The following is a 24832-nucleotide window of genomic DNA, read 5'->3' as shown; positions in this document are numbered from 1 at the left end:
TTAACCCACTGAGAGGGGCAAGGGATCGAACCTGTATTCTCATGAATATAAGTCGGGCTCGTTAACCACTAAGCCACGACAGGAACTCCCAAAAGTTTCTTTTCTGATATAAGAATTAATATTTTGAATATTATTAATACCCTTAGTGGGCTTCCAAAGAACAATGAGGAATTTACTTCTTTCTTTTTTGGCCATGCCGTGGCATATGGAGCTCCTGGGCCAGGGATCAGACCTGAGCCGCAGTTGTTACCTACACTTCAGCAGCAGCTGCAGCAATGTCAAATCCTTAACCCACTGAGTGAGGCCAGGGATGGAACCCCCACCCTCACGGACACTAGTTGGGTTTGTTTCCACTGATCCACAACAGTAACTCCTTATTTCTTGAAAAAAAATTAAAAAATCTATTTTGCAATCACTACATGGATTTGTTGGGTTCTTTTATATATATAAAATACCTCCATGCTGTACATACCACCCACCTGTTAGTATAGGAAAAAAAAGCAGTCTTTACAGAGTTCCACACTATCCACGGCTTCAGGCATCCCCTGAGGTCCTGGGATAAATCCCCTTGTGAATAAGGGCACTACTACGATCAGTTAAGAGGAAAGAAAGATTCATCAAATTTTTCTTTTTTTGCCTTTTGTCTTTTTAGGGCCATATCCATGGCATATGGAGGTTCCCAGGCCAGGGGTCAAATCGGAGCTGTAGCTGCTGCCCTGCACCACCACTCATGGCAAGGCTGGATCCCTTAACCCACTGAGCAAGGCCAGGGATCGAACCTGCAACCTCATGATTCCTAGTCGGATTCATTAGCCACTGAACCATGACAGGAACTCCTCATCACACAATTCTTTATGACAACTTGTACTATCCTGTTTTGCTCAAAGGTAGTAGGATTGTATATATCTTTTATGATGCCTATGCCCCCAAATTTACTTGATAGTTTGAGTTCATTAGGAGAGACATGCTGAAGGCAGTTGTATACAAAGGTGAATGGCAGGAAATAGATGGCTGAAGAAATTTTTAAAATTCATTGGATTGGTTATTTGAATTAACCTTTATAAATCTCAAAGTGGAAATATTTTAAAATTATAAAGCCAAGAAAATGGCTGTCCTCTCTTCAACAAAATTATAAGCAACCAAATTTTTTTAAAGCACTGTGTTGACAATTCAAATACAAAACAAAACCAAAAAGGCCCCAGAAGCCAGAGCTTATTAGAGATGTATCTGAAATCTGGAATCAGCAGTTACAAGATGAATACTTTCACTTCATGGCAGCTGATGAGCATTTCACTGCATTCAAGTGACACTGCTCACTTGGGGTGTGTACCTACGTACCTTTGAGACAAAGAAAATGGAAAGTTGTCTGCTGTTTTAACTCATATATACATGTACGTGTGCATACACACGTATGTATGAATGACAGCTTAATTTTTTTTGTCTTTTAGGGCCACACTCGCAGCATAAGGAGGTTCCCAGGCTAGCCATCGAACCAAAGCTGTAGATGCAGGCCCACACTACAGCCACACCAGATCCAAGCCTCCCCTGCGACCTACACCACAGCTCATGGCAATGCCATATTCTTAAACCACTGACCAAGGCCAGGGATCGAACCCATGTCCTCATGGATACTAGCTGGGTTTGTTACCACTGAGCCACCAAAGGAACTCCCAAATGAAAGTTTTACTGAGATACAATTCACATACCATAAAATTCATCCATTTGAAGGGTGCAATCCAGTTTTTAGTATATTGTTACGCTGTTAGTACTTGTTAGGATTTATAATAAAATTGCTTTTCACGATACCTTTACTCTTGCTTCTGTAAAGTATCTGTAAGGTGACTGAAAACGTAAAAGGGAGGGTGACCACGGGCCCCAACAGTAAAGAGTGATGGCTATTTTTCCTAGTATGCAGAGGGTAAAAGCAGTGAGCAGAAGACCATCTCCTTCAGCGGCCCCTCCCTGATGGAGAGCAGCCCTGCTGCAGGGCCTATGTGCTCCCTTCCCTCCCCCTGAAAAGCAGATTCTTAAAGGTTACTGGAGCCCTAACTTCTATTTAGACTACTTCGGACTTAATGAGTCCAGCTCCTCTAGCTCACCACTGAAGGACTGCTGGGTGCTGGCTCATCATGGGGGCAGTCAATAGCCTGCCAGTAAGGGCAGGATGAATTCACCACAGCCGTCCTCACCCCTCAAAGGACAACTGTTACTATGATACAGGACTGAGCAGCAAAGCCATGGCTCCATTTGAATTTCAGAGCAACAGGTCTCCCATCTTTCTTGTTGTTGTAAAAATAAGAGTTTGGGGTCAGATAAATTGTTCCCAACCTAGGCTCTCACATTACTTGTTCTCAAATCAAAAGTGGTAATCTCGATATAATCTAAATACAGCTGACCCTTGGAGCTCCTGCTGTGGCGCAGCAGAAACAAATCAAACTAGGAACCATGAGGTTGCGGGTTCAATCCCTGGCCTCGCTCAGTGAGCTAAGGATCCAGTGTTGCCATGAGCTGTGGTATAGGTCGCAGATGTGGCCTGGATCTAGTTGTTGCTATGGCTGTGGTACCGGCTGGCTACAATTCAACTCCTAGCCTGGGAACTACTTAAAAACTGTAACACCACACTATCTGGGGTTAGATGAATCTGCAGATACTGAATGAAAAGGGTATGGACGAACCACATATATGGAGAGTGGATGCACCCCTAACACTCCTATTGTTCAAGAGTCAGCTGTATGTTCCAAAGCCTAAGAGAAAGCAAACATTCCCCTAAAATGTACTGCAAAAGTTAATGGAGTTAGTAATGGAATATGCCCTAAAGGGTTGGGAAAATTAAATGAGATATTCACAATTAGCTCCTCACTATGGCCATGCTGCCTATCAAGTTATAAATGCAGCTTTGTGTGTGTGTGATTAAAGTTCCCAGGCCAGGGATGAGGCCCATATCACCACAGTGATAATGCCAGATCCTTAACCACTAGGCTACCAGAACTCCAAACTTAGCTATAATGAATAACAAACTGGGGGAGTTCCCATCATGGCGCAGTGGAAACTAAATCCGACAAGGAACCATGAGGTTGCAGGTTCGATCCCTGGCCTCGCTAGTGGGTTAAGGATCCGGCATTGCTGTGAGCTGTGGTGCAGGTCGCAGACGCGGCTTGGATCCCACATTGCTGTGGCTCCGGCGTAGGCCAGATTAGACCCCCTAGCCTGGGAACCTCCTTATGCTGTGAGCACAGCCCTCAAAAGACAAAAAACAAAAAAAAAAAAATTGGGAATTTAGTAGCCATTTGAAAAACATCAATGATACACCTAAATAAATGTTTTCCTACTCTGGCAAGCCTTACTAATATAAAACAGCTGCATTTATACACAGCCACACTGGAGTTCAGAAACGACTGCTAGTTGAAAGATGGCACAGAAGGCCACTCCCCACAGGTAATATGGGGCAAGGGATACCTGCCCAGCTATGCCCACATCCCCGTAGAAGCAGAAGCATGGGCCCTGTGCTCAAGGCCCTTACAGTAATGATGAAGTCAGTTATTAATGATTTCCCCAGAGAGCCTGACCTGAAGGCCTGGGCTTACAACTGTTTTTGTCTCCAGATAACATATGCAACGATAAAATAGTGAGAAATGCACTGATATATAGCTCTCCTTTAACCCCTACAACTGCCCTGTGAGATAACTGAGAACCAGAAAGGTTCAAAGCCATCCTCTCAGAGCACCAGTGATGGTGCCAGCATTTAAACCCAGGCCTCTGATTTTGCAAAGCCCAGTTTCCCCCCCAAACCCCTTGAAGTTTCCTTTGTAACTTGCTCTGCAGAGAAAGGTATCCTCCATCCTCTCTCTGCTCTGCCTCACTTCTCAGCTAAAAGTGGGGAGGATTAAATGACCTGTGGGTGGGTGTAGGATCCAAATACCTACACAGAGCTAACACTCTGCTGTGGGTTACAGCAACTTTTGCAACAGGGTGGTTTGCAAAACCAGACTGTCTATGGACAGAACCCCTTTAAACACTGTCCCTGACCCCACCAGTTCCTATGCTTTTCTTGGTTCTCCACAGACAGTAATGTCCGTTGGTCTCAATCCTGCTGGCTTCTTGGCTTCTTCCCAAGTTCTCACATGCAGGAGCGCTTTCCTGCATGTGACTGCAGTTCAATCAGCCCCCTCACTTCTGTAAGACCTGTCATTAGCTGTCAGGAATCCTAATAACAGAACCTAACGCTTCAGAACCAGACAGTAATCTTCTGGTGAAAAGTCTATGAAGGCTGCAGCACCTGCTTCCACACTGCCAAAAGCCTTTATTTCCACGAGTGAGTCCAAAGGGTCATTTTGCACATGATTTTGGTAGCCCAGCATCAGCAGCTTGCCTACTGAGGGGTGGGAGATCACTGCTGAGTCTGGCCACAAGGCTAGATGCTCACACCAAGAAACCTGAACCTTCATGTGAGGCAAAGAAAAGAAAGCCGGAAAACCATCCACCGGGGGCCTGGGCATAGTGACAATGACATCCTCTGAGGTAGTTTGCTACTCTGCATACTTTCCTGCACATGTTACACGTCAATGAGTTCACTTTCCCTCTCCAGGCTGCTACTTTGGTGCAGTTTTCCTGCTACAGCACCACCTGGTGGGATGTTACCAGCACCCCTAAATCCCAGTTTTAGGTGGACCGAGGTTTGCAGAAAACTTATCAGGCAAAGGAATTTAAAGTACCACTCAGTCAAATGTGCAAAGGACTGTACTAGACATAGATCCTAGATGACCAGGACTATCTTAATCTGTTTCCAGCACCTCCTACTCCAAAGGCTCAAATGAGCTGGACTGGTTTCACTACCAATAATCTCATGAAGAACTACATCGTACGTCCAGAAATACGGCTTTCGCTTAATACAGACACTAACATTTTCAGTAACCACCTCTCTCAGCCTTTCCCCTTAAAAAACCTTTCACTGGCTTGAGAAAGGGCTCAAGCCTGGAAATGTGTCCCTCAGGGTAAACACAGGGAAAGGAAGAGTGCTTTTGTATTCTGGCTTTAATTCTTAGCCAAGAGAGAATCCACACACATGGACCCACTACCTGGAACACAGTAAACAGCCAGTAACACATTAGCTATTCCAGTGCCTTAAGAATTGTACAAGAGGGGAATATTTCTACTAATAGGATACAGGACATGATCTCGATTCCATTAACACTGACAAAAACAATGTTACTGTCTAGACAGTAAACAACACCCAAGGCTCTATTAAAAGGAGACACACAGATACATTTGTGAGTGTGCTTTCAACATAATTCATTACCTCTAATTAGTCTTTTAGGATCTTCGAAGTCACCTTGTCCTTCACTAGTTTCACCTGAATAAATGAAGAGCACCGAATTTCTTGTAGCTATGTCATCAATAGAAAACACTTCAAAATATGAAAGAGAACACTATAGATAATTTAAATATTCTTTATACTTTTTCTAGAGTATAATGGTTGAGAGAACAAGACATACAAATGTAGGGTCTTGGAGTTCCCACTGTGGCGCAGCGGAAATGAATCCACAAGGATGTGGGTTTGACCCCTGGCCTTGCTCAGTGGGTTAAGCATCCGGCACTGCCGGGAACCCTGGCCTGGAAACTTCCATATGCCACAAATGAGGCCGCCCTAAAAAGCAAAAGAAAAAAAATGCAGGTTCTTATCACAGCTCTATAATGCTCAGGCAAATTTACATCTGAGCACCAGGCTCTTCATGAGCAGCGAAATCATGAGTTCCAATCATGGCTCAGTGGTTAATGAATCCGATTAGGAACCACGAGGTTGCAGGTTCAGTCCCTGGCCTCGCTCAGTGGGTTAAAGATCTGGCATTGCCGTGAGCTGTGCTGTGGGTCGCAGACGCAGCTCGATCCCACACTGCTGTGGTCCTGGCATAGGCCAGAGGCTACAGCTCCGATTAGACCCCTTGCCTGGGAACCTCCATATGTCCCGGGTGCAGCCCTAGAAAAGACAAAATAAATAAATGATAAAAAAATAAAATACCACCTAGAGCATAATATAACCCAAAACCCGTTACGGCCACTGAACTCATTTTCTATGTGTAAGACAAACATCAACAAGTCTTTCTTCTGTTGCGGCCCTTGACTCCCAAGTACAGTTGCAACAAAGAGGATTTCAGGGGAAGCACAAAAACACTGAACCACACAGCCATAAAAATCTATCAGGCAATGATCCCACAGGGCTACAGGACCCTCAGTCTCAATACTGGATGTAGAGTCTAGTCAGGCCACATGTCTTTTGAAAAGATTTTATTAAATGTCTTTACAGAACAACATCCAGACTCCAGATCCAGCTGCCAAGGAGACCCTGAAACCAAATAAAATATATTAAGTACCGAGTTTGCATGAAAATTTATAAATACACACCAAATGCCTAGAAACAAACGAAACAACAGGCGCTGGGCAAAGGAGAAGCAAAGGGGGCTGCTGAAGAACAGCTAATTATTAGCAATAGTGCCTTGAAGTTTTTCAGTAAGCAAGGGAGGGAGGACAAGAAAGGAACAGGCGTATTTCACACACAGTGGCAAGTGCAGGAACTTCTCAGACCAAAGGCAAACGCCCCTCCCAACACAATACTGGGTTAAATGAGTCCCAGGCTCCAACTGTGTTCCTTCACACAGAATTAGTCACCAAGAATTTGATGACGTGTAAGACGCAAGCATTAACAAACACAATAAATAAAACAGGGTCTTGCTCTGCTCCAGGAGTCCCTTACAGACATACCTATTATGCTGTGGGTACTGGCTGGGGCATGGCGGGTGGCTCTGGCTTCCCACCCTTCTGTTCGGAGATGGGGGTGGTGGGCAGTATTTCATCTTTGGGTTCCACAATGCTCACGTGGTCAGGCAGCGGCTTCTTAGGGCCAATTTTACCAGTTGGGTCCCAAGGCAGCATGATCTTTACCTTGATCCCCAGCACACCTAGAAGATGCCACAGTTAAGACCTAGCTATGTTCCCCAGGCCCCTACTACAGAACAGCATAGGGCAGAAGGAAGAAGACAGGTGACTCAAGCATCCTCTGGGTCTGGCCCCTTCTCAGACAAATGCCTCTAATCAACCAAAGAACGGGACACTTATGCAAAAGGAACCCACGCACAGCACCACAGAACATGGCACTGGCAAGGACCAAGAGCAGGGCGTGCCCTTTCTGACTCGTCATCGTGTCATCACTGAAGGGTACGCACACCAGTGGCTGCAACAAGAACAAACCAACTCTCCAACCCGACTAGTCTCAGCAATTCACTTCTTAGGGTTCCATGAAGCTAAAGGATAAACCCAAGAAGTATAAAAATGCTCCATTACTCCAAGACGAAACCTCCCAGCGCTGAGGTGTGTGTGGAAAAGCACCTCTATCCAAACACTCCTGGCTGCTCACCCTGTCTGAGCAGCACATGGCGCACGGCGGTGTCAACGTAGTAGTTAACAGGGTCCCCACTGTGGATCATCAAGCCATCCACAAACTTCATGGATTTAGCTCTCTGTCCTCGAAGTTTCCCAGACACCACGACCTCGCAGCCTTTGGCCCCACTCTCCATGATGAACCGCAGCACACCATAGCAGGCCCTTTGGGAAGGCAAGAGACAGCCATTTGTGTTATCACCAGACAGGACTGCTCAACCCCACCCCACCCAAAACCCAGACTCATCTGCACGATTTCCAATGTTCCTTTAATGGAGAATAAATGTGCTCAGAGCTTGACCTGGGAGACAGAAATTTTCTCCCGCTCTCATCACACTTAGACTTAACTCCTTAGGGAACACACACCAAGCTCCTTCTTAAGTTCTTTTCCTGCCTTGGCTGCACATTAGAATCACTCAAGGTTAAAATGAAACCACCTTTTTTTTTTCCCTTTGGTCTTTTTAGGGCCGCACCCATGGCACATGGAGGTTCCCAGGCTAGGGGTCTAATTAGAGCTGTAGCCGCCAGCCTGCGTCACAGCCACAGCAACATCAGATCCGAGCCACGTCTGTGACCTACACCACAGCTCATGGCAACGCTGGATCCTTAACCCCCTGAGCGAGGCCAGGGATCGAACCTGTGTCCTCAAGCATGCTAGTCAGATTCCACGCGCCACAAGGGAACTCCCATGAACCACCCTTAATTCAGTTATGAAGCAGACTGCTGGGCTGCACCCCACTTCCCAATTCGGTGAGCCTGGGTTGAAGACTGACAATTATTTCTAAAAAGTCATGTTATGGCAGTGATGCTAGCCTAGGGACCAAACTTTTGAGAACCACTTTTCTAAGTGGCAAAACTGGCATTCGAGCCAGATGAGCCGTCTTCCACCTATCCTGCCTAAGTGTGCCCACGCCAACCTGTCCACCATCAGTACAGTTCTCAGGTCCTTCCTCCACTGAAAAACTTCCCAAAGCACTGTATTGACAAATACCAACCCCGGGTGAGGCATTCTCATTACCCCACAAACAGTGCAACTGCTCAAAGAACTGCCAGCTGAAATCTCATCAGTAATCCAGTGCAACTGCTCAAAGAACTGCCAGCTGAAATCTCATCAGTAATCCAGCTCCATGGCCAACCACCTCATGTCCTTCAAAATCCATCAATCCTCACATTACTATCTGTATGTACCTACCAAGACCTGGCTAGATTTTAAGCTCATCAGAGATGGGTCTTACCTATAGCCAGCAGAAAAGAGAACACCACATAAAGGATGTGAACGCTTGCTCGAGAACCCTAATCCCTCTTCTCTGAGTTCAGTATTTATTCTACTCCCAAAGCATACCTCAAATAGTTCTCCATCACAGCAATGACCACTCTAAAAATTTGCCTCTTTACCTGTCTTTCTTGCTAGACTGCTAGGCCAGCCCCATGACTAGCAATAGCTTACTGCTAAAAACTCTCAGGATGTTAGCAGGGTCTGCCATGTAAGTCCGCTTACCGAGTGACAAAATGGCTGATACTCTGATCCACAAGACGCAACCGCTGGAAGTCTCAGGACACTTACCTCCGCACAGCAAGGCCCCCGAGGAGTTTGTATCGCAGAGACTCTGCCTGGGCAATGGCACACAGACCTCTTGTGGCCACTTTTTCTGCATAAAGCTTTAGGAAGGAAAACAGGCATGTTCTTAAACTTGATACAGTCATCACTGTTTTCAACTAAAAATCAGCACATTCTCCATACTAGCATACACCACTGTATGTGTCACCAGAGCACCCAGATACTGAAGCATTTCTAAGGCCCGCATGTACTCAGTGACATATAGACTGAAGCATTTCTCATGCCCTGCCACCACTAGGTCTTTCTAGTCACAAGGAAACCATGAGGCTGCCAACCCCTCATTTGTATCATAATTACACCTATGATGAATGTAAAATCCCGCTATCCTGTTTATTAAGAGAACTTCAAAAAAATGTTCATCTATAACACTCAGCAACCACAAATAACTGTTAAAAGTGATAATGTACCATCCTAATGAGCCATTTCCAGGCCCACAGTAACCTCTGGCATAAACCAGGATCACTCACCTCTACACTGCCCTCAGGGAAGCCAAATCTCTTCTGAACCACAGCAGTCAATTCCCGGATCCTCCGGCCCTTCTCACCAAGAACATTCTGTGTCCTGGGGAAAATAGTGACAATTCACAGCTCTCACAAAATTCCAGATGTTAATTTTATTTTTTGGCAACACCCTAGGCATATGAAAGTTCCTGGGCCAGGGACTGAATCCCAGCCAAAGCTGTAGACCTAAGCCACAGCTGCAGCAACACTGGATCCCTGACCCACTGAGCCAGGCCAGGGACTGAACCAGTGTCTGCAGAGACAAGCCAGATCATTAACCCACTGGACCACAGTGGGAACTCCCCAAATGTAATTTTAAATCTTGCATATATACAGTAGTAAAGTCTTATTCACTGGACACAAGCAAGTATAAATGTTGTATGAGAAAGCTAGAATTAGGATTTTTTTTAAATGCAGTTTAAAAAAAAAAAATCACATATTCTAAGGTTCACTGGTTGTCCCAAGTTTGCAGAATAAACCATCTTAATGCCAACAACAATTATGGGTGACGGCCTGGAACACAAGTTTTTACCTGGTGGCCAAGATAATGATTTCTGTCCTAGTTGGTGTAACTCGAACTTCAACTCCGGAGTACCCATCTTCAGCCAGCTCCCGAGTAAGAAATTCATTCAGTTCAGCTTTGAAGATGCCATCAGCGACAAACTAACCAAAGAAGGAAATTCAAAGTGAGGACATGGGTGCAGGCTCACTTTCCTAGTCCAGTCTTTCAGCCAATGCAACCTTCATTAAAACTCAACACCTCCAACAGAGGACCCATCATCAATCATATTATCTGTGTTCCAGAAGGAACAGAGTAACCCTTCTCAGACAAATGCCTCTAGGTCATCTTTTGGAAGTCACTTTGACCCAGGGCCCTTTGAACTGTGCCACAGAACGCAACACAGAGCAGGGGCTACCTGGTCAAAGAGAACACCTCCAGTCAGACTCGTCATCTTCTCGTCATTGAAGGGTTTAAAAACTGTTATTAGCATGTACCCACGCTAAACAAAAGCAGCTCTAAAACGACCCATTTAGAACTAACTCAGCACAAGTGAGACACTGTTTGCACCCAGGGAGTTAAGCAGCCTCACCTGTAAACACAGTTCGGCTCAGCAGAAGACGCTCAGCCACTTTAATCTTGCCTTAACTGTACCCACGTGTGTTTCGGAAAGCTGGCAAATCCTCACTCACAAAAGCGTGTGGATTGCACTGTAACACCAACGTTATGTACTCACAAAATGACAAAGTGCCTCAAACCGAACGGACTTCACACAGTTCTCTCCCATGGAAAGATCAGTTCAGTTAAACTCGAGGAAGCGTTCTTCTCAGGTCCCCGCCCTCCCTTTCCCCAGAACTTTTCCTTGGCCCCAAGTGGAAAAAATGCCAAAAGCCTTCTCAAAACTGAGGTCTGTGAGGCAGAAGGCTGCACGCAGAAACGATTAATGAGAAGGCAAATATACTGCTACCTCCCTCTCCCGAAGCCCCGCTAAGATGCGGGGAACGGCTCACGGCCTCAAACACCACACGTTTCCTAACGGTACGGACTGACCAAGAAATGCTCACAAGCGCCTTCTCCGGGGCAGGAGGGGCCCCCGGTGCTCATCTCTGCTCTCCGTCCAAACCATCTCCGCCATACTGCGCCGGCCCGGCTCGGGCCTGCGCTCCATCCACCTCCATCCTCGGCCCTCGGGAACCCCACGCGGCCCGCCGCCAGGGGAAGAGGAAGGAGCCGCGGGCCTCGCGACGACCCCCAGAAAAGCTCCTGGCCCGCGCGGCGCCACAGCTCCTGGCATCCGGGCCCCGAGATCTCACCTTCCTCTTCTTGGAAATCTGCACCGCCATCTTGCCGCCGCGCGCAGCCGAAAGAAAAAGAAGGGGCGAGTGGCCGGAAGTGCGTATAAAGAGCGCTGCGCGACGACAAAGAACTGCGCGACGTCGACGTCTGTGGGCGCTCAAGGGAAATGTAGTTTTTACTTCCGGGAGGCGGTAAAAGAGAAGAGTAGCGTGATGGAGACACCTGTAGGCAGAAACGCGAAAGGGAGGAGATCAAGCGAAACGTCAAAACTGTCTGAAAGAAGTGGATGAATTAAAGGGACATACTGTGGACCTGATGTGTCTTGGTGATGGATTGAGGCTGAGGGGAGTTGAGAATGATGTTGCCGGTTTCTGACTTCAGGGCTGGATGTTAGTGACCACCCTCACGGAGGTGAGGAAACCAGGAACAGGCTTTTTTCTCCGTGTGTCATCTCCTTCTGGCACTTCCTCCAGGATTGGGTCTCTCCTAGTTGCTCCCATCACCATAACAGTCATCTCACTGGGTTGGAATGACCTGTTTATATATTTCTTCCACTACTGTAAGCTTAGGATACGGCCTGGTTCAGGCCCAGTGTCAACAAAAGTTTGAATAGCAAACAAATCAATGCATGGATTCTGGTTTTCGAATTGTTCTTGGTACTGTGGTTCAGATGAATTTGCTCACAAGTGCCATATCTTACCCGGGAGGCCCACAAAACCGAGTTGGAGAGACTCAAAGCTGAGGATCAGACCTCGGCAAGTTCTTTGCACCAACGTCACGTCTGGAGTTTTCATGGTGGCTCATCTGCTGTCTCTCCCCAGTGACACAGAGGATGCCTGCCTGGGTATGGTTCTCTGGTCCCAGGAAAAAGCCCATGAAGGAAGCTTTTATCTTTATCATCATAATGCCTTTTATTTTATCTATTTTAAGAGATATTATATTACTCAGAATAACACTGTAAAAATACTAGTATCGGACATTCCCACTGTGGCTCAGGGAAAACAAATCTGACTAGCATCCGTGGGGACACAGTTTTGATCCCTGGCCTCACTCAGTGGATTAAGGATCTGGCGTTGCTCTGAGCTGTGGTGTAGGTCACAGCTGCAGCTCTGATTCGATCCCTCACCTAGGAAACTCCAGGTGCCATGGGTGCAGCCCCAAAAAGCAAAAAAATTAAAATTAAAATACATGCATAAAAACATTTAAAAAGAGAAGCAAATTAAAACAACACAACACTCTTCTGGTTAAGCAAACATTTCAGGACACATGTTTTCAGATTTCCCTCCAGGCAGTGAGATGTCCTGTGGCGAATGGTGTGCACTTTCAGCGTCACACAGATGGGGTCACTGCCGTGCACAGGTGCCATGGAGGATGCTCTGTTCTGCTGGGAGGGTGCCAAGGGAGCAGACAGCTTGGTCAGAGGCAGGGCAGTGGGGAAAATGATGAAGCCAGCTCAATCAGTTTCATGTCTCAGTGCTACTATTTACAAGCTTCAGGCAAGTCACTAAACCTTTTTGTCTCATATTCTTCATCTGGAAAGTGCTCATTAACCTCTGAGGATTTCTGTGATTGAATTAGATGGTGGCTTTAAAGCACTCAGCATAGTGCCCAGCACGTGGAAAGCATCCGTTATATGGGACAGATCATCACTGCTTTTAGTGCAAATAAACACCTTGGCATTTTGGTTTCAATGTTTTTGGTTAGGGTGAGTCATCTTGCCATCACTAACACGTGGGCCCACACCTCTGCTTTTTGCAGAAGCCGCTACACACCAGCACCTTCCATTCTCACACATGCTGGGCACTATCTGCTGTGGGTAGAAGGATGATACCGCAATAATGCTTAAGGCAGAGAAATCAAAAGAAAGAGGTGGGGAAAACTGAGTCAGAGACCAGACACTGGAAGAAGAAAGACTTGGCCAAGGGAGAGAAAAAGACCAGGGAGATCTCCACTCATCAAGCTTTTTCCAAGGGTGTAAGATCAGCATCTGGTTTGGAGAGGTGGGGGCCAAGGACAGCTGTATCAGGGACCTGCCCGGGGCCATTACGGGCTAGGAGGGAGAGGGCAGGGGCTGGGCAGGCAGGTCAAAATGACCAGCTGAACCTTTCCTGGGCGTGGATGGAGGAGGCGGGTTACCAAGCCCAGCTCAAGGAGAGGGACACAGCTGGAATACCAGAGACAGTAAGTTTGTCCAATTGATTTTATCTGGGCTTTTGTTTGGTTGGTTGGTTGGTTGGATTTTTTTGTTTTTTGGTTGTGCCCATGGTATGTATTGGTTTCCGGGCCAGTGATCGAACCCATGCCGCAGCAATGACTGGAGCCACTGTAGTGACAATACCAGATCCTCAACCCCCTGCACCACAGGTGGGTGGCCAGTTGATTTTTTTGTTTGGTTTGGTTTGGTCTTTCTAGGGCCGCACCGGGGCATATGGAAGTTCCCTGCCAGGGGTCCAATCTGAGCTGAAGCCTAACTGCCTAGGCTACAGCCAGGGCAACCGCCAGATCTGCGCGGTGTCTGCGACCTATACCACAGCTCACCGCAACGCCAGATTCTTAACCCACTGAGCGAGGCCACGGATCGAGCCCATATCTTCAGGGATACTAGTAAGGTTTCTTACTGCTGAGCCACGACGGGAACTCCGCAGTTAATTTTTGAACTTGGAAATTCCGCCTTTCCTAAACCAGCTTTCCAAATGCTCTGCTACCTCGCCCTCTGGCGGCCACAACTGGCAACTACAGCGCGTTGGTCCCCCCTCCTTCCCAGAAAGGGGCGGGGCTGCAGTTCTCCCCAGTAGACACGCTGCCCACCCCTTCGACTGGTCCGCTAGCCAAGGGGGCATCTTTGGCTGACCTCATTCAAGGGGCTGAAAATGTGGACCAACACAGAGCTGGGGAGGTGGACGCCCTCCACAGAAACAAGAGGCAGGAGGCTGGCTTCCCAGGATTTGACTAGTGGACTCCACGACCTCAGGACTGACTCCACTGAGGGGACCAAAGAACAAGAACAAATGGTAACAAGCCAGGGCTACCAACTGCCTGGCTTCCAGAGCCAGGCTAGGGCGCTGGTTAGCGAGGAGACGAAGGGAGAGGCCAGGAGCCCGTGGCTGGCATGCAGCCAACACTAGAATAGAATCGGGGCTGGCCTCTTACTTAGCAAGGAGTGCTTTGGGCTTTTGCAGGGAAAAACCATTAGAACCATCTGATCTACGGAGTTCCTGTCCTGGCGCAGTGGCAACGAATCCAACGAGGAACCCTGAGGTTGCAGGTTCGCTCCCTGGCCTCCCTGCTCAGTGGGTTAAGGATCCGGCGTTGCCTTGAGCTGTGGTGTAGGGCGCAGATGTGGCTTGGATCTGAACGTTGCTGTGGCTGTGGTGTAGGCCAGCCTGGGAACCTCCAGATGCCACGAGTGCGGCCCTAAAAGAGACAAAAAAAAAAAAAAAAAAAAAAAAAGAGCCACCTAATCTAGTTCTCCAGACCCTAATTCCACAGGCACGGAAGGCATTCTGGCTCCTTTGCTTAGACTTGTGAGAGGCGATGGCTGTGTCGGCCTCGTGAGTGTTACAGGCCTCCACACAGTCAGCAAGCTCTGGGGAGGATCCCGAGCAGTGGAACTAGCCTCCACCACCCGGTGGAAATGTAAACTAGCACAGCTGCTTTGGAAATTTGGTATCCTTGAGGAATGTCGGTTGCATGTCCCTAAACCCTAGCAATCCCACTCCTGGGGATACAGCCCAGAGCCCTAGTCTTCAAAGTTTTTGTGCTCACATCCTCCCTACAAGAATTTGAAGGGTGCAGTTTTCCTGTGTACATTCTAAGTTATGTAGAACTTTAACATATGTAGGAATTTTCTCCGTAAGTTTAAACAAACTTGAACAGAGGATAATTTCCAGTATCATTATAATGCCAACTCTTTAAAATAAAGCAGTCACTCTTTTAAATGCATCCATGGGAATATGAATGCCACCGTGATTTGATCTCCACAATTATCTTTAAAAAAATAAACAAGTTTTTCCTGAACAGTTGCACATCATGCATTGTTTCATTTTCTCCTTGAACTTACTATTTCCATTCCACACAGCCCCTGGGAATGTCTCCATGTACCCTGGAAAATCCAGAGTTCCCTGTGGGGTGGACCCATGACCTCTTCCCCATCCACTCTCCTTGCCCTGGTTGGCTGAGTTGAGTTGGGTCTGGCTCAGCGGGGTGATTTTCCAGGATGATCCTGAACCAGCCCATGTTTTCCTAGCTCAGTGACCCATTGATACTTAGTTCCTTTCCGTGACGGCTTGTTTGCTCATCAGGAAGAGTCGGCCTTGTGTAGAGCACAGGGAACGCTACTCAATGCTATAAGGAAAAAGAATCTGGAAAAGAATACATATGTATGTACATATATATATACACACACACACACGTATAAAACTGAATCATTTTGCTGTATACCTGAAATTAACATTGTAGATCAACTATACTTCAATAAAAAAGAAACTTAAAAAAAAAGAAGGGTGTGAACCAGGGTCCGAACACGCAAGGGCACAAGTGCTTCTAATCACAACACTCTTAAAAGATTCCTGCTTTTGGAAACCACAAGGAATTTTGTGGGGGAGGGGTTGTTTGTTTTGTTTTGTTTGTCTTTTTAAGGGCCACACCCGCGGCATAGGGAAGTTCCCAGGCTAGGAATGGAATCAGGGCTGTAGCTGCCAGCCTGCACCACAGCCACAGCAACGCCGGATCCTTAACCCACTGAGCGAGGCCAGGGATCGAAACTTCATCCTCATGGATACTAATCAGATTCGTTTCTGCTGAGCCACGATGGGAACTTCAATTTTGTACACTAATAATTATATATATCAAGAGCGTATAATGTACAGGCACTGTGCTAAGTACATTATCAACACTCTTGCCCCCTAGTCCTCAGCATGCAGTGTAGCCTGTTTACCATACATCCTATTAACCTACTTTACCAACAAAAGGAAAGTGTGTCTTCTAAGACCCAAAACCTATCCCCTTAAATAAAATTACATATTAATATTCAGGAACTTAAAGGATTAGGCAACATCCTTATCCAGATGTTCCTGACAATTTACCAACGAGAAGCCACAGTTGAAGTTAAGCAAAGTGGAAGATGTCTTCCTTTTATATTCATTTATTTATTTATGTGATTTTTTTTTTTTTGGCCACACCCAAGGCATACAGAAATTCCAGGGCCAGGGATGGAACCCGGGCCACAGCAGTGACCAGAGCCACAGCTGTGACAACCTGGGTTCCTTAACTCGCTGAGCCACTAGGGAACTCCAAGATAAATTCATTTTAATTGTATTGAGACCTGAGAAGATAATAAATAGGTACCAGACTATGTCTCAAATTTTCTCTGCAAAGGGGCGGGGAGACACGCTGGGGGTGTGGGATGGAGATCCTATAAAATTGGATTGTGATGATCATTGTACAACTATAAATGTAATAAATTCGTTGAGTAATAAAAAATTTTTTTCTCCGTAAAGTGACTTTGAATTAACTAGAAATCAAAACAGGAACAGGTGATGAGTGAAACGACTGGCTTGGGACCACAAATTGTTGCAAATACAGTCCCCTCGCGAGGATGGGATGTCGCAGAAGAGTAGAACCGCCTGAGAGAGGAGCCGCTAGAGGGCGCCCGAGCACAGCGGGCCCAGACCGGTCGAGGGACACCCAGCCGCTGTCCTGAGGTCAAGACAACCCGAAAGACAAAGCCTGGCGGGCGGGGCCCAGGGACAGGCCAACCCTCACCGCAGCTCCTCCTAGAGGGCGGGGAGGCACGTGCGTGCCGGAAGGTTAGGGACCAGCGCAGTTCGGTCGAAATCCAGTCTGAGCCACTGACATCATTTCAAGTTTTGTAATAGCCACTTTATAAAAGAAAAAAAAAAAAAAAGAGGAACAAGTGACATTAATTTTGGTATTTTTAAATTTACCCCATTATATCCAGAATGTTCTCATTTCAACATGTAATTAATATAAAACCTTTTGATGACACAGCTTTGTAAGTTAACTGTACTTGAATAAAAAATATTAAAAAAGTATTAAGATATCTTACTTTAAAATTTTTTCATACTAAGTCTTTGAAATCCCATGTGTATTTTCTGTTTCTTAGAACACATCTCAATTTGGATGAGACACAGTTCAAGGTTCAATAGCCACTCATGACTATAGACATTTAATTTCTTCCAGGTAAGGACCTCCTGCAGGACGAGGGCCTTGTAAGGATTCCAGTAACATCTCAAGGAAAGGTCAGGCCAAGGACCCCTCCTGGCCCTGCCTACAGCCTTGATCTGCAGCCCCCGTCCCTCCCCCCCACCACCACCTCGCTTACTGGTCTCTATGTCTCCGCTCACCTCTCGGACCCCTCCTTGCTCCGTGGAGCTGGCCAAGCTCCTGAACAGGACACTCTCATGGCTCCCATGGCCCTTCTTTCTCTGAGAGCAGCTTCAGATCGGAGCTGGTCAGGCCTGAGGAGGTTTGAGAGTTTAGATAGCTTACCTTTAGTGATCAGGACGATGGCAACGGCCACAATTTGATTCTCCATCCAGTTTCCCATGGAGGGATTGAGCCTCAGAGAGGTGAGAGCAGGCTCTGCCGTCATTAAGCCTGGCATGGATCCCGGCTGTGGTGCCCTTGGGCAAACAGCTTAAAGCTTCTTAGTGTCTCTGTTTCCTCATCTGTAAAATGGGAATAATAATACAGTACTTATCCAATAGGCTTATGAGGATTAAATGAGATACTTATAGCCATGCTGGGCACATCGTAAGAGCTAGATAAATGTTAACACTTAAAAATTAGCCTTTGGCTGGCGCCATCCTGAGCTCAGCCCATTCCCCTCTGGTGCCTTAATAAATCTCCTTTGCTTTGAAAATAAATAAATAAAAATCAACCTTTGAATTTTAACACTTTTAAACAATTGTTATTTGGCAAAGTATATAAATTGTTGAAAACTACTAGCTGCTGTGCTGTTCTGATTAAACTTTTTTGGAGGGGTCTTTTTAGGGCCACACCTGAGGCATATGCAGGTTCCCAGACTAGGGGGCAAATCAGAGCCATAGCTGCTGGCCTACCCACAGCCACAGCAATGCCAGATCTGAGCCGCTCACAGCAACTCGGGATCCTTAATCCACTGAGCGAGACCACGGATGCAACCCACATCCTCTTGGATACCAGTTGGGTTCATTACTGCTGAGCCACAGTGGGAACTCCCCGATTAAATTTTTGTCTGTAGTGCCTAGATTGGGCTGTTACGATGGTACCTCCTGTCACCAGCCAAATGGGTTCCATCATTATCAGTATGCCAACTAAAATTTTTAAACAATACATTGAAATAGTTTATCAATTAAAATGTCTTTAAAAGCAATTTAGTTATTTGCTAATAAATGGCTAATGCATATTAAACACAAAATGTCAGGTGTTTTTTTTTTTTTTTAACATGCTTTAACATTTAATTTCCACAACATTTGAATGAATTAGAGTCTGCATCTTACAGATGAGGAGACAGATCACACAGCAAAGAAATGGCAGAAGCTAGATTCAAATTCAGACAGTCTGGCTCCAGAGTCAGCATGGGCTATGTGGCCTCTTCTGCTTTTCACCAGCAAAATCTAGTCCTTCAACCCTCAGGCCTTACCTTAAAAGCCCTCCCCTCGGTGAAGCCCTTCCCCGCCAGCCCAGCCTCACCCCTGGGCCTGTGCGCTCCTGGGCCTGTGTCGCCAGAGGCGCTGGTGTCAGGCCTCTGGTCTCCTGTCACGTGACGTCACCTCAAGTTATGCTGGAATCTAGTTCCTCATACCAGCCTGTCAGCCTCTGCCTGGAGACAAGGCCTAGGCCCCGGCCCCGGGTAGGGAGGTAGACCGCGGGATTGCCAGCTTTGCCACCTACGTCGAGGGTGTCTTAAACCAAACGCTTAATTTGCTGTGCTTCAAAATCATCATGAGGGCTTTTGGCAATGTGTGTAAAGTTCCTGACACACAGGGGGTGTTTTCTAAATCCTGGCTTCTTGTCATCAAAGACAATGACTGCGCTGTATCTTTTTTTCTGAGTTAAAACATAAATTACCTTCTTGATGACCATAAAGTGACACAGTCAGTGAATTGACATGGAAGGCAATGTGGTCACAAATGCAAATTCATTCAAGACACTTGCCCTTTGACCCGGCAATTCCTCTTCTAGGGAAGGAATGATCTATGAATATATTCCCATATGTGAGCAATTACATATGCACAATATGGTAATTGTAGCAAAAAGGTTGGGAGCTACCAAACAGTCAAACACTAGGGAACTGTTAAAACAAACGCTAATATATCCACCCGATGGGGTGTAATGAAATCATGAACAAGAAGGACATGGCTCTTTGCACAGGGGGAGGAACCACTTTGCAAAAAAAAAAAAAGAGCGAAGTGCAGATGAGTGTGTGTGGAAAATGTTACGATTTGTATAAATACAAAATGTAAATGCTTATATGCGCATTGAGGATCTCTGCAAGGAAGTGCCAGAAACAGCGGCTGCAGAGCTGAGCTTCAGACCAGGGAAGGAGGCTGACTCTTCACCAGTGACCCCTTTTGCGTGATACGCATGTATCTCAATTAAAAGTTTAACCAAAAATAAATGCGAACACCTGAAAGTATCTAAACTCAGTCATCACATTTCCCCCCCAAATGATATACGAATGGCCAACCGATAGATGAAAAGATGCTCGACCCTACCAGTCAGCAGGGAAGCACATCAAAACCTCAGGAAGATAGCACCTCACACCTGTCAACGTGGCTCTTACCAAAAAGACAGCAGAGAGCGAGTGTTAGGAAGGCTGCAGAGGAAAAGGGAACTCTGGTGCAAAGCTGGCAGGAAGGTAAAGTGGCGAAGCCGCTCTGGAAAATAGCACGGAGTTCCTCAAGTAATTGAAACTAGAACTGCCATGTGATTCCGTGATTCCACTTCTGGGTATATATTGGAAGGAACTGAAACCCTCTCTCAAAGAGCGATCTGTGTGCGCATTTTCACTGCAACATTGTCACAACAGCTGTGACAAGGAAGCAAGCTATGTGTCTCTGGATGGATGAATGGATAGAAAAGTGAGATGTATATCGATTTATATTGTCCTATAAATTATTCAGTCATAAAAGAGAATTTCGGTGCTCGCTTCGGCAGCACATATACTAAAAAAAAAGAAAAAAATTGGAACGATACAGAGAAGATTAGCATGGCCCCTGCGCAAGGATGACACGCAAATTCGTGAAGCGTTCCATATAAAAAAAAAAAAAAAAAAAAAAAAAAGAATTTCGGCCGTGTGTGACAACATAAGCGAACCTTGAGGGCATTATGCTGAACGCAATAAGCCAGACAGGTAAAGACCAATAGTGTGTGATCTTATGTACATGTGGAATCTAAAAACCAAAAACAGGAGTTTCTGTGGCGGGTCAGCGGGTTAAGAATCTGACTAGTATCCACGAGGATATGGGTTCGATCCTTGGCCTCCCTCAGGGGGTTAAGGATCCAGGATGGCCGTGAGCTGTAGCGTAGGTCAAAGTTGCGGCTCAGATTCCACATTGCTGTGGCTGTGGTGTCAGCAGGAAGCTGCAGCTCCGATTTGACCCCTAGCCTGGGAACTTCCGTATGCTGCAGGTGCAGCCACAAAAAGCAAAAAATCAAAAAACCCAAAAAACCTCCCCAAACTCATTAGAAAGGTGGTTGCCAGAAGCTGGGGGGAAATGGGGAGAAGTCGGTCAGAGGGTCCAAACTTCCAGCTATGAATAAAGAGGTGCTGGGGGTGTCACATACAGTCTGGTGACAATAGTTAACAGTTCTGTATACTTGAGCGTTGCTAAGAGAGTAAATCTTAAAAGCTCTCAACACACACAGCAGGTAACTCTGCGAGAGGACAGTGTGTTCACTAATCTTATTGCAGTAATCGCTTTACGATATATATATTTGCCACATCATCACTCTGCATATCTTTTACTTACCCAGTGTCATATTTCAATTGTATCTCAGTAAACCCAGAAAAAGAAAAAACAACGCCTCAGTCACGATAAGGCAAATGCAAATTAAAACAAGATGATTATGCTCTGACCCATCAGATTGGCCAGGATGTTGAAGTCTGGGGTCCAGGGCTGGCTCACGCTGGTCCTGTCCCACCTTGTTGGTGGCAGAGTAAAATGATACAGCTAACTTTAAACCAGCTGGGCCATATCAAGTATTTGCCTTATGTTGGCACAATCGCAATTTTCAGGGTCAGATCAAAGCCAAACCTAGAGCGGAGTCCCTACCCGAGCTCAACATCCGCCCTCACAGCAGCTCTGTGGGGCCCTGGGGCCAGACTAGAAGGGCTGTCGGAGGAGACTGCCCTCCCAGTATGTACGGGTTCCAATTTTTTTTTTAAGGCCACACGTGCGCCGTATGGAAGTTGCCAGGCGTCAGATTGGAGCTGCAGCTGCCGACCTCGACCACAGCCGCAGCAACGCCAGATTCCAGCCACATCTGCCACCTACACCACAGCTCGTGGCAGAGCTGGATGGTCAACCCACTGAGCGAGGCCAGGGATTGAATCCGCATCCTCCTCATGGATACTAGTCGGGTTCTTAACCCGCTGAGCCACAGCGGGAACTCCCAATTTATTTTTAATCCAAAGAGAATGTATTCATTTGTTACTTACATAATTAAATACGTTTTAAGAGTTAATAGTTTATAAACATGGTTCTCAGGAAACGTGGGCGGGGTGGGGGGGAGAGAAAAAGAAACAGAGAGGAAGAAGCATGTCTATGGCCTAAGAGAACCACCGTGGCATTTTAGCCATTTTCCTCCATTGTATTTTTTTTTTTTTTTTGTCTTTTTTGCTATTTCTTGGGCCGCTGCAGCGGCATATGGAGGTTCCCAGGCTAGGGGTCTAATCGGAGCTGTAGCCACCAGCCTACGCCAGAGCCACAGCAACGCGGGATCCAAGCCGCGTCTGCAACCTACACCACAGCTCACGGCAACGCCGGATCGTTAACCCACTGAGCAAGGGCAGGGACCGAACCCGCAACCTCATGGTACCTAGTCGGATTTGTTAACCACTGCGCCACGACGGAAACTCCCCTCCGTTGTATTTTTTTCTGCATCTTTCACCTTGAGTGATGCTGAGAAGATACACAGTTTTGTGAGCTGATTCTCCTGTAACTTGACGTTGGTTAATATCTGTGGCAGGTCCTCGGCTCCCTCTCCCCATCCCTCAGTGGCCTATCGATGGAAGGCAGGTGGGCAGGGGGCGTGGGTGGAGGTGGGCCAGGGCGTTCTGTGTGCTCTGGGACCCCTCGGGCCCGTTTCTCAGCCTTGGGACTGTTGACATTCTGGCAGATGATTCTTGGCTGCGGGGGGCTGTCCTCTGCGCTTTGGGTGCTGCGCCGCCGCCCAGGCCTCTGCCTGCTAAATGCTGGTAGCACCCTTCCCTCTGCCGTGTGACAACCCACCACGTCTCCTGACACTGCCAAATGTCCCCCGAGAGGAGGGTTGCCAGAGTCAGTTCATAAAGATAGAGGATGCCCAGGTAAATTTGAATTTGGGTTTCAAATGAATTGGTTGGATGATACAACGAATTTTATTAAAAAATTTTTTTAGCGTAAGTGTGTCCTTTAGGACATCATGAATAGGGACACACTGAAAAATTACTGTCTCTTTGAAGCCCGGATTTACCAGGGTGGCCTGTATTTTATCAGGCAGCGTAGGGGTAGAGGGAAGGGGCTGAATGCCCTCTGCTGAGCCCCTGTCATAGGCTGCCAGACACAAAGGGGCAGGCCCCACCCCCACGGGGCTTAAGACCTCATCTCGCCTCTCCTCGTGGGAAAGAGCACAGCAGGGTGCGGTGCTGACAGGTGCCACTAAGGCTCCTCGGGCGCTGGCTGGGCCCTTCCACTGCTGGTTGGGCTTCTCCCTCCTCCTCTGACTCAAACTGCCCCCATCAACAGTCTCCTTGGGGGCAGGGACTCAGGGTCTGGCAGGTTCAAGACCTCCAATACTCCCGCCCTCTACAATTAGCAGGTTCGTGTTGGAGACTCCCAGGCCTCTGGGGCAAAGGCAAAGAGGTTGCCTTGATCTCCCTCCCTTGTCAAAAGGACGCTTTTGTCAGTTGGCTGGCTGACTTTTGGTTTCCCGTTTCTAGGAGTGGCTGTGGTTATTTGTCTAAGTCAACTGCTTAACTGCAGGAAACCTGGCCCTTCCATCCCCTTTGGGCCCCTCGGGGAACACTCAGGTGCTGTGAGGACTTTTCCAGTTTCTATGGGAGTGGGGAGGAAGACGGGGTTAAAATATGGAGCCAGACTGACCTGGGTTCACACCCTGGCTGGACAGTTTAGGACTGTGAGGTCCTGGGCAGCTGGGGCCAAAGCTCCTTCCTCCTGCATTCTAACCCCGCCTGTTCTTCTAGCCCCTCCTCTAACCAACCACCTGATAAAAAGGAGGGAAGGGTAAAGTCCAGAATCTCTGACCCAGGGCTGGGCTGGATGCAGAAGATTCCAGAGTGGCAATCTCTGTGCCCCAGGCCAGGCCCCTCCTCCATCCCCAAGGTCTCAAGTGGGCTATTTACAGCCCAACCTGGGATCCATGGCTGCAGCTCCAAACACCTTTTGGCTCCTAACCTGAACTTTCTGGATTTTCTGAGAAGCCCTCATGTAAATTGGAACATCATTTGGATATCTTTAATCACATCTGGCACTCAAGTATGCACAGCATGTGTAACCGGGGGTGGTTCCCATAAACTTTGGTAAACAGAAAACTCTGGCAGATTTCTAGGTTGAACACCTGCCTCGGTGATTATGCTGGAATGGAGGATCCCAAATTTGAGATATGGATGGGACCACCAAGAAAACGTCCTTTAAGCTCAAAAGAGAATGGAGATTCTTTCGACTCCAAAGAAACGGAAGATTTGGAGTTCCCGTCGTGGTCAGCAGAAAAGAAATCTGATTTGTATCCATGGGGAGGCGGGTTCGATCCCTGGCCTCGCTCCGTGGATTGAGGATCCTGTGTTGCTGTGAGCTGTAGTGTAGACCAGCGGCTATCGCTCTGATTTGACCCCTCGCCTGGGAACCTCCATAGGCTGCGCCTAAAAAAAAATAAAAAAGAAACAAAAAGGAAAAAAAGAAACTGAAGATTTGAGAGAGCTTGAAGCAGCCTGACCTTGAAGACTGCCCAGTGGTTATTTCAGGAGAAAGCAGTGATTAAAACAAGGGTTTTGGCCTTAAAGCAAGAGTAAAACAATCCCCGCAGGTTGGAGATGGTGATAGCTGCACCGCAGCTTGGGAGAGATCTAGGGGATGAAGCAACCCCCGGCAATCAGGGGACCTGGTTTGGCTCCGGGTTCAAACAAGCCAGCCGTCAAAAAGGAAAGAAACTGTAAGACGTTTACAGACATTTGAAAACTGACGACATCCTTGAGATGAAGCAGATCTCAGTCCTCAAGGAAGATGAGTGATGCATACATGGGGTTCGTTTGGCTCTTTCTTC

General features: G+C 47.1%; 1 protein-coding gene across 4 annotated transcripts; it reads right to left on the bottom strand.

Annotated features, from left to right (window-relative positions):
* On the bottom strand, positions 6266-23731 carry RPS3 (ribosomal protein S3). Of its 4 annotated transcripts, none has more exons than XM_021102268.1 (9): positions 23656-23731; positions 17855-18033; positions 11362-11566; positions 10082-10212; positions 9517-9610; positions 8996-9090; positions 7409-7596; positions 6757-6953; positions 6266-6340 (listed from the first exon to the last, which is right to left on the bottom strand). In XM_021102268.1, the coding sequence occupies exons 3-8, from the start codon at positions 11389-11391 to the stop codon at positions 6760-6762; spliced, it is 732 nt and encodes a 243-aa protein (XP_020957927.1). In that variant the 5' UTR covers positions 11392-11566; positions 17855-18033; positions 23656-23731; the 3' UTR covers positions 6266-6340; positions 6757-6759.

Source organism: Sus scrofa, chromosome 9 (genome assembly GCF_000003025.6).
Source record: "Sus scrofa isolate TJ Tabasco breed Duroc chromosome 9, Sscrofa11.1, whole genome shotgun sequence".
Lineage (NCBI taxonomy): Eukaryota > Metazoa > Chordata > Mammalia > Artiodactyla > Suidae > Sus > Sus scrofa.
This window is presented reverse-complemented; position numbering and strand designations above follow the sequence as displayed.